The sequence below is a fragment of the Brassica napus genome, chromosome A3 (assembly GCF_020379485.1).
Source record: "Brassica napus cultivar Da-Ae chromosome A3, Da-Ae, whole genome shotgun sequence".
Taxonomy (NCBI): domain Eukaryota; kingdom Viridiplantae; phylum Streptophyta; class Magnoliopsida; order Brassicales; family Brassicaceae; genus Brassica; species Brassica napus.
This window is the reverse complement of record NC_063436.1, coordinates 2,228,209-2,238,075: the sequence shown is the minus strand read 5'-3', so window position 1 is coordinate 2,238,075 and position 9,867 is coordinate 2,228,209. Positions and strand designations below refer to the sequence as shown.

Sequence of the window (9,867 nt, the reverse complement as noted above, 5' to 3'; positions counted from 1 at the left end):
GTTAGTAACCACTTTGTCTTCATTTAGAAAATGATATAATTGTATATGCATGATTAATGTTTCAAATAAATAAACTTGATGTTATCATTTCGTACAGTCTCAAAGGAGTTTAATACACATGACCCTACACTTGTACACAGTGATTAACCTCACACTACTGTATTGTTATTTTTATGCGATTATTTTATGTGTTTTCTGTGTTTAGAGTCACACTAACGCTTCAGTTTAGGGTTAGTGTTAGGAGACGTCTGCATAAAGTTATTTTATACATTTCATTTTAGGAGTGCTATATTTGAAGTTTAGTTAATATACTACTATAATATCTATTTTTTTTAATAAGAATTATGTTTAATCTGCATTCCTGTCGCTTAAGAAGTAGCAATTTGAAAAAACCGAATATCTTCCCTAAGACTTTGGCCTTCTCCATTAGAAATCATGTTCAAGATTCAGTATTCTAACTTCTTTTATATAATTTATATGTGAATGATTTATTTATGATTGTATAAAAGTTATGTATATTATTTCCGTATGGAAGACAAAAGATATTAATACTAATAAATCATATGTACATTTTTTTGTCGGCCTATAACTCATGTATATATGAGTGTAAATCGAGAGGTGAGCGATTTTGACCCACGTTTATATCAATAAAAAAAGATTTTTTTTTTGTCGGCATATCAACGAAAAGATAAAAATATGGATAAAGGTAATAATATTTTCTCCATAACAATAATTCGATTTCTTCAAGTATACGTGTTGGTGCGCGAGAGGTGGTTGTGTGAAGCCGAAGCAAAACTTTTGTTCGGCTAAGCCTATTATAAAACAAACTAAAAGGGTTACGACACTCGTCGACTTATTACAAATCAAAATATGCTTATATACGTAAACAATTTACTGAAATAACGTAACATTTGCTTACCTTGAAAATGAAGACAATGAAGACATCTTGAATAGAAAATATATTATGCTCTGATGGATGAATATATATTAATGTTATATAGTATTATATATACACACGTAAGGTTAACGAGTTAGACATGTCTGTAATATGTACCTTGTAAATGAAGAAACTAATGGAAATGGTTAATATATTAAAAAAAAAAGAACAAGTGAAGATCACTTCTTCTTTTCGTCTTGATGTTTGTATTTTGGGTCTCTCTCAAAACCGTTTTCGTCCATGACCGATCAACTAACGTTTCTTCACTTGGTGAAATTACAAACATACATTTGTTGTTGGTGTATTTTATTTACAACAAACAATATTTGTATCGACTCAAAATGTATAAATAATTTGAAAAAGAGCCTGGGTTCGTTAAGTTTTAAAACAAAGCAACACACTATATATTATATAATAGTATAATATATATATATATATATCAATGTTTAAAATAAGGAATAAATATTGAAAAGGAGGAAGAAGAAAATTGGTGTAATGTTTTTTCTTCCCAGAATTGTAAGCAAACCATACAACCATCCCTTTCATCATCATCATCATTCTCCCTTCATCAAGTCTTCTCTATTTCCTCTCTCTATTATAAAAACAAACTTCACTTGTTCACGTCAATAAACTGAGCCTTGAGAAAGATTAAGAGAACAATTAACTCAACAAGAATGAGGAAACCAGAGGTAGGAAGTTCAGCCACTCATCAAGTAAAGAAGATGAAGAAGGGATTATGGTCTCCAGAGGAAGACTCAAGGCTGATGCAATATATGATAAGCAGTGGGCAAGGATGTTGGAGCGATGTAGCCAAAAACGCAGGCCTTCAACGATGTGGCAAGAGCTGCCGTCTTCGTTGGATCAACTATCTTCGTCCTGACCTCAAGCGTGGTGCTTTCTCTCCTCAAGAAGAGGAACTCATTATTCGTTTTCATTCCATTCTCGGCAACAGGTTTATATTTTCACCGTCGTTTTGGTTTGTTGACAATTAAATAAATTAATAAGCTAACCATGGTGGATAAAATTCTTCAAGCATACTATTATTTTTCAGGTGAATCTTGTTTTTAGATTGTCTAACTTTTTTTTTGGGGGGGGGGGGGGGGGGGGGGGGGGGGGGGGGGGGGGGGAATAGTAAAATCGCATAGAAAGCCAATTAAATACAGCGTGAAGTTCGGTTATATACATAAACAATGTGTATACTGCTCACCTGTGAATATGACTATATAAGATACATGATCTCTATAGATCGTAGAAATGTATAATCGAACTTCATGATGAAGATAGAGTTTGGTTTGAAATTTCATTGGCACAATAACTGTTGTTCAAAGGGATGAATGATTGTTTGTGAAGAAAATTGACCCAATTGAAAGTTGACATAATAATAGTAACATTAGAAAATAGACGCAAAAACCAAACTAGGAATGAGTACATTACATGTAATTATGTCAGTATGTGAGTAGTCAAAGTTGGTTAATCGTGGGTGCTAAGACTTAAGAATGCTTCTTATAAAAAAAAAACTTGGTTTTTAATGAAAGGGACTTCTCTTTAGCACCTCTTCTTCTCTTCTTTAGGGTTTTACTTCCAACCTTCATTTTCTATTTATACATTTATAAGGTTTTTTATTTTACTGTCACTTTCTCTAAAGATACATTTTAAAATTTATGTTTAACGTTGGACATGACATAAATTTTTGTATATTTTATACTGTATACTTCTGCTAAATTTTCAACCATTTTATACATACAAAAACTTTATTTGATTTTATTGTGCATATATAAACTAATTGACTCCTGGACTTATAATGTTTATCTTTTATACTTATTAGTTAATTTTAAATAGAGATAAATTCCATTGTTGTCAAAACCTATGTCAACGACACTTTGTTTGAAGAAAAAGTAAAAGTTCTAAAACTATATATAGTTATTGTGTGATTTTTAGTAGTGGTAGTGCTTTGTTTTCACTTTTCATGTACTTTAGATCTGTTTCTAATTCCCATGCAAACCGTGCATGTATCAATTTTACATAGCATCGTACGTCCCATTAAACTACTGTCCTCTCTTTCTTCTTCTTGGGTTTCATAGGTGGTCTCAGATTGCAGCACGGTTGCCTGGTCGGACGGACAACGAGATCAAGAACTTTTGGAACTCAACAATAAAGAAAAGGCTAAAGAAGATGTCCGATACATCCAACCTCGTCAACAATTCATCCTCATCACCGGACACAAGTGATTTGTCTAATAATACCACATCTTCTTTGGAGCTTAAAGACATTATAGGAAGCTTCATGTCCTTACAGGAACAAGGATTCATCAACCCCTCTTTCACCAACACACCAATAACCAACAACAATCCATTCCCAGCACCACACATGATCAGTCACCCTTGTATTGACGATTTTACCCCTTATGTAGATGGTTTATATGGAGTAAACACAGGGCTACAAGGGGAACTCTACTTTCCACCTTTGGAGTGTCAAGAAGGTGATTGGTACAAGGCAGATATTAACAGCCACGTAGCCGAGATGAAAACTAATGGAGCTGGAAACGTACCTGCAGAGAGTATGAGAGTGGAAGAATATTGGGACCTTGACCAGTTGATGAGCACTGAGGTTCCTTCGTTTCACTTCAACTTCAAACAAAGCACATGATTTTTTGTTCACGTCATTTTTTTTTCTGTTGCGGAATTATACTCGAGAGATTCATAGCCACACATAAATGCAAATACTGATATATACATAGACATTGAAAAGTTAGAGAGTCTTTTGTATTTCGAATAATTGTCTCGTACAAGGGCTTGACGTGCCAAGTGTAATGATTAGTCAATGGAAACTATATATCCCTCAATAAAATATGAAATAAACACATACATTTGTAGTTATTTTTTCTCTATGAGAAACGAAAGATATAACGTAAAATAAGAAAATAGGTTACAAAAAAAAAACATAAGAAAACAAAACTTTTGAGCTGAAATTGTTAAACTTGAAGAGAATTTGTAACAGGGCACTATGTGTGATATAAAAATCATGCTCGTTTGGGCTTGAAAAGTAAAACCCATTCCAATAGACTCATTTGCTATGTAGATCATGTACTACGTATACTCCTTAGAACATGGCTGTATATCGGCCTGTCAACTACGTAGACCTATGTTTATGATTGATTTGTATTTGTTTCAGTGAATTAGATACATATTTGCAGACAATACGATTGACTTCATCCTCTTTTTTTTTTTTTTTTGGCTCAACATCAACTTTTCATTTACCAATTGGGGGATTACATGATTTTTAACCACAAGGATTTCAACCACTTTTACATACAAAGTGATTCAGTACCATCAAAAGATCACTAGATTGGATCATAGACTACCGAATTTTATACTTTGATGTAATTAAACCCAGTGAGAACAAGCTCTGTCACAGACAAAGAGCTGTCTCTTCAACCCCTAACATTCTACCACACCAGTGAAAAACATAAGCCCGGATATTAGCTATTCCTAATCAAGATTAACCTAATAAAACCAAGTGCCAGTCACCAAGAGATATGAGTTCAGTACTTGGACCAACACCTCAACACCGAAGCGATGCATTCTTGACCGGAGTAGCTTCACCAGCGACCATGCCTCACTCCATCGCCAGCCAACGGAAACAATCCGTGCTGGGGAAAATAAAAGTCGGGCCTTGGCGGAAGCATCGAAACTGGTACAGTATTCAAGCTTCCAATGGTGTGGGCTCCGCTGTCGACAAGGTGGAGGAACCGCCGCCGACACTGGGAAGCTGAGCCTCACCGCGAACCAGCTACAGAACTCGCTTCATCAGCTGACCACTCTGACAAAACAAGGCTCTGCGTCACGCTGTTCCCGAGAACCGAGAAACATGACCATCTTCAGCTGCCGTCACGTCGATCCTCCGGCCTCTCACCGTCGCACGAGGCGGAAGATGCTCCCCACTGAGTCACGCGCCGCCGCCGAGGAAGAGAAGCCCTAGATCTGGAAAAAGGAAAACCCAGATCTGGTTCTCAATCCAGCCCTAAAAGCCGACCTTTCCACCTCTGTTGCTCCGTAGCCTCGCCGTTCTTCCAAAAAACGCCGATTGAACCCGTCTTTGTTCGATTGAAACTCGACGCAGCACCGACAGACTCAGAACAACATGCATATCGGCCATGGAGAAGTCAAACAGAAGAAAGGAAAAGCAAAAGGAAAAGGAGGAAGGGTTGAGAAGGACGACCTCCGGTACCGGCGAGCGCCGGACCGGAGTTAGGGTTTCAAGCTTTTAGTGGAGAGAGTTGAGAGAGAGAGAGTTCTTTTGTTGACTTCATCCTCTTTAATTTGACAAATATCATACATATGCCTTGTGAAAAGAATAAAAAAGAACAAAATAATTTTCGTATTTTCCAAAAATGAAAATTGTGGCCCCCACATTTTCCACGTGTCACACGTCCCAGCCGATCAATTGCGTGTCACTTGGACCCACATTTCTCAAATAAATTACGAAAATGACATACGATGATAACGTCCCAAATCTGCGCGCGCTGGCATCTTTTATAGGGCGCCACGAGACAAAAAAAAAATCACATTCTTTTTTTTTCTTCTTCACTTACTCAAAAATACAAAGAAAAAACAATTTTGAAAAACAAAAATCCCCAAAAATTAGGGTTTCTTCTGCCCAATCGTATTCGTCTCTCTTCTCCAAATTCTTCTCTGGCTCTGTTCAAATTCTGATTCTTTTTGTTTTGTCTCACTCTGAGCTCCATCGATTACATAACTTCAGGGGTCTTTAAGTCATCATCATAGGAACACGAAGACGATTGCAAAAAACTCCCTCGTGAATATCCTCTGGGTATGCTGCTTTTGTCTTCTTTACTTTGTGTATTTTTTTGAATTTTATCTCTGAATATGAAGATTCAGAAAATTAAACAGAGACACGTGCCATCAAACGATTGCTTGAACATTATTAATAATAAGAGTCCGCTTATGTTAGTTTTGAGTTGTTGAAGTTTTCACCTTTTTGTTTGTGCAATGCTTGATAACACAAAAGCTTACTCTTTTAAATTGATGAAATTTACTTTCTTTGATTCGGTTTTGAATTGGTTGTTAACTAGTGTTGTTTTGAAGAGATGCAATCCAAGGGAAGTGGGAATGAAGTGGAAGTCAATCACCATTCTGGTGAGCAGCCAATGATGTATGCAGAGGAGCCATGGTGGAAAAAAAATAACTCTTTTGGTGTCGTTCCTCAAGAGATACCTTCTGTGGTTCTTTCAAAGTCCTCCTCTTTAGAATCAAACGATGTTGGCCATGTTCGTTTGGAGGTCGCTAGCGTCAGCGACCAACCTGAGCGTCTAAACGTTGTTCGTTTACCGGTCGCACGTTCAGCGACTGATCGCAGCGACCAGACGCTAGCGACCCGCGATTAAAAATTTTGATCGCCGAGAAATTCAGCGTTTGCGACCAAAACCTGCGATCAGAAAAAAAAAACTCAAAATACAAAAACACCCTCAATCTATCTTCAAAATTACAAAACAATACCCTTAACCTAAATCCTAAAATAATTTCTCACGCTCTCTCTCTCTCTCTCTCTCTCTCTCTCTCTCTCTCTCTCTCTCTCACTCACGGTCTCTCAGGCCTCAGCTCTCTCTCTCTCCCTTCACCATCTCGCACGCCTCTCTCACACCTCTCTTCACCATCTCTCACGATCTCTCATCTCCATCTCTCACACCTCTCTTCACCATCTCTCACGATCTCTCTTCTCCATCTCTCACGCTTCTCTCCACCTTAGCTCTCTTAAAGGTCAGTTCTCTCTCTCTCTCTCTCTCTTAGCGTTTTGTGTTAGAATAATGGAACCCTTATATTAATTAAGTTGGATGTTGGGTTTTTTGATTCTTGATATGGGTTATGGTATAATCAGAACAAGAACAAGAGAAACTAAGTGTGTGGTTACCAGAAAATGGGGCGATCTGGTGTGTGAATTTGTGTTAGAATAGAACAAGAACTCAAACCCATGCTCCAACAGTCTTTAAAAAATGGCCAGTATTTGATTATCAAATCTCTGTTTTTAATCTGATTATCAGACATGGTTTTATGGGTTTGAGTTCCTGTGAATGTTTTCAGACATGGGTTTGAGTTCTTTTTGGTCTGTGACGTTTTGTTTAAGTCAAATTTATTGTTTATAGTATCATTCTCTTAGTCTTCAGTGTATTGGAGTTCTCTTTCTGCATTTAAAAAATTTACTCACATCTATTGTTTTTGTAATGAGATTTATACTCTTATGCCTCTTGGATCTGTCTAAAATTGATTTTGGCTGAGATGAATTAGTGGTCATTGACTGTTTAATATATCTTTTGTGAATATGCTTGAATGATTGAATATTTTATATTTTGTTTTTTCATTTAATCCCCTGTTTTCTCTCTTAGAGTGGTGTTTAGAGTGAAAAATATTAGACATTGAATTAATAATGTCAGTATTAGCTTGAAAAAAATATTAGACATTGAAAAAGACTCTATGTTTCAAATATACTAAATTTTTTTTTCTTAAACAGGAATGGCAAGGTGCAAGAAAGTATAAGACCAAAGTGCCTCCAAACATGGATGTGTTTGAAACAGAGTTTGGTGCTGTTACTGTAATTGGAGCAGAAGGATGGTGTGCTCAGCAAGGAGAAGCTAGCTTAGATTCTAGAGTAGATGCAGAGAAGGATGACGAGTCTGATTCAGTTGACACTGAGATGCCAGCACCAAGAGAAGGAACAAGTAGAGCTAGAGGTTCAAAAAGAAAGCGTAAGGAATTTGATCAAGAGCCTTATGTTCTAAGGAATGCAATTCTGGCTGAAAAATAGAATGGCTTTTATGTCTTATCTCTAGTGATGATGATAAGATTAGCTATCTTGAGAATATGATTGGAGTTAAGATATATGAAGGATTGTAGTCTGTTTCAGTATGACTGTTTTAATATGACTTGATTTAAGTTTGTACTGATTATTATTATATGTTACTCGTATGATCACTTTTTTTTATTATTTAGATTTTTTAATATTCTAAGTTACAAGGAATAATATTCAAGTGTAGACTTTTTAATTAGAGTTATAGTTTATTAATGTGACAATTCATAAACAAAAGTGAACTTGTACAAGGAAAAATATAAGAAACTGAAACGATTAAATATATTGCATCCATGGTGTGATTTATTACACTTTACAGTTTTAATGATTTAGCCACGTTTTTGACGAAACCTAAATACACAAGAGCAAATGTATGTCAAAAGTAAATATTTGGTCGCCAGCGATACAGAAACGAACAGCACAGCGACAACCGCTGCGATCAATCGCGCGACATAAAAACGAACAACATAGCGACAACCGCTGCGATCAATCGCGCGACCTTCAAACGAACAACTGTCAGCGACATCATGTCGCAGTCGCTGGTCGCTGACTCTGGTCGCTGACGCTGGCGACCACGAAACGAACAGGGCCGTTCACTCAGCGTCTGGAGACGATGGCGCTTGGAAGGATACACAAGCTGCTACTTCGTCCCCTTCAGGTTTGTCTTATCTTCTTGGTTTTTGTGAGTAGACATAGTCATTCTTCTAATGCAGTATCGTTTTGATGCCTGATCTCTTGGGATGCGTGTTGATTACAGTAACTTATTAAATGGTTACTCATGCTCTCTATATAATAGCGTCTCTCATTAATTTCAGTAGATAACCATGGAGTGGAAGGGAATGATCCTGCTGCTTCTGTGGGTAACGTGCATGATCAGCAGCAACTTGTACAACCACCAGAGCTTGTTGGACACTACATTGTATGTGCTTTCCTCTTAGTCTTGTTTCAGTTTTTGAGCTGTTTAATTGGATATTATTTATCTAGTGTAGCGCCCTTAATATGTATGATGTACTCAATCTGTATTTGCAGGCTTGTGTCCCAAATCCATATCAGGATCCATATTATGGGGGAATGGTGGGAGCATATGGACATCAGCAATTGGTATCTTGTCTAAACCTCTCTCAATCTTTACAATAGTTACTTATGGTGCAGTGTTTATGTGTGTTCTTGCCACTAATCACCCTTTGTGGTGCTTTTGTTTGCTGTCTGGGATGATTCTGGTTTCAGTAGTTATGCTTGTTAGAGTCAGTGATATGTTCTTGAAACCCTCTTTAGTGATCCTTAAACAAATCTTGCTAATTCTCAGGGTCTGATGAGTCTTGAGTGATTTCGATCATATGACTCTGTTTGTTACATTTGTTGAAGCAAGGGTTTCGTCCATATCCTGGAATGCCTGGTGAAAGAACAGCACTACCGCTTGACATGACACAAGAGCCTGTTTATGTGAATGCGAAACAGTACCACGGAATTCTAAGGCGGAGAAAAGCACGCGCCAAGGCCGAGCTAGAAAGAAAACTTATCAACAGAAAGGTAGTCATTAATGAGTGAAGGTCCAACTGTTATGTAAAGTCTATAAAGTTTCCTTTGTACCTCGGTTTAACTTGTGGCGTCTTTATGTGACAGCCATATCTTCATGAGTCAAGACACAAGCATGCAATGAAAAGGGCAAGGGCTAGTGGAGGCCGGTTTGCCAAGAAAACTGAGGCTGAAGCAGCAGCTGAGAGAGAAAGAGAAAAGGGTTCGGCAACCAACTCACCAGGCTCTGAACCAGTTGAAACAGACTCTAATGATAGTCTGCCAAATCTATGAGAAAGAGAGACAAGCTGGCAAATCATTCTTGGCTTTTAGATGTTGTGTGTTTGCTTGGTTGTTCTTGTCAGAGTCTCATATTACAATGTACAAAGAGAGACGAGTTATGTTAGTTATTAGAGATTCGGAGACGAGAGACAGGGGAATAGTCACTAGGTCTTTGTTTATATTCTTTTTTTTTCATAAAATACGTTTGTTGAATCGTTGAGCCGACACTGTTATTACAGAACTGAAGTTTCTTGTCTTTTTTTTATCTCTCT

The 9,867-nt window shown here is 37.2% G+C and overlaps 2 protein-coding genes across 12 annotated transcripts; both read left to right on the top strand.

The window, feature by feature from the left end:
- The first annotated feature begins 1,540 nt into the window (after positions 1–1,540).
- On the top strand, positions 1,541–7,936 carry LOC106431922 (transcription factor MYB46-like). 4 transcript variants are annotated; one of them, XM_048762295.1, is made up of 4 exons: positions 1,541–1,889; positions 3,019–5,767; positions 6,043–6,714; positions 7,463–7,936. In XM_048762295.1, the coding sequence occupies exons 1-2, from the start codon at positions 1,612–1,614 to the stop codon at positions 3,581–3,583; spliced, it is 843 nt and encodes a 280-aa protein (XP_048618252.1). In that variant the 5' UTR covers positions 1,541–1,611; the 3' UTR covers positions 3,584–5,767; positions 6,043–6,714; positions 7,463–7,936.
- On the top strand, positions 6,036–9,853 carry LOC106431947 (nuclear transcription factor Y subunit A-1). 8 transcript variants are annotated; one of them, XM_048769846.1, is made up of 7 exons: positions 6,045–6,236; positions 7,560–7,572; positions 8,400–8,456; positions 8,617–8,717; positions 8,828–8,899; positions 9,164–9,328; positions 9,422–9,853. In XM_048769846.1, the coding sequence occupies exons 1-7, from the start codon at positions 6,045–6,047 to the stop codon at positions 9,605–9,607; spliced, it is 786 nt and encodes a 261-aa protein (XP_048625803.1). In that variant the 3' UTR covers positions 9,608–9,853. The 8 variants fall into 8 exon arrangements, with proteins under 8 accessions (XP_013728248.1, XP_022567085.1, XP_013728249.1 ...); XM_013872794.3 differs by lacking the exon at positions 7,560–7,572 and having other exon boundaries at positions 6,036–6,215; positions 8,390–8,456; XM_022711364.2 differs by lacking the exon at positions 7,560–7,572 and having other exon boundaries at positions 6,036–6,215; positions 8,390–8,456; positions 8,825–8,899.
- The last annotated feature ends 14 nt before the right edge of the window (positions 9,854–9,867 follow it).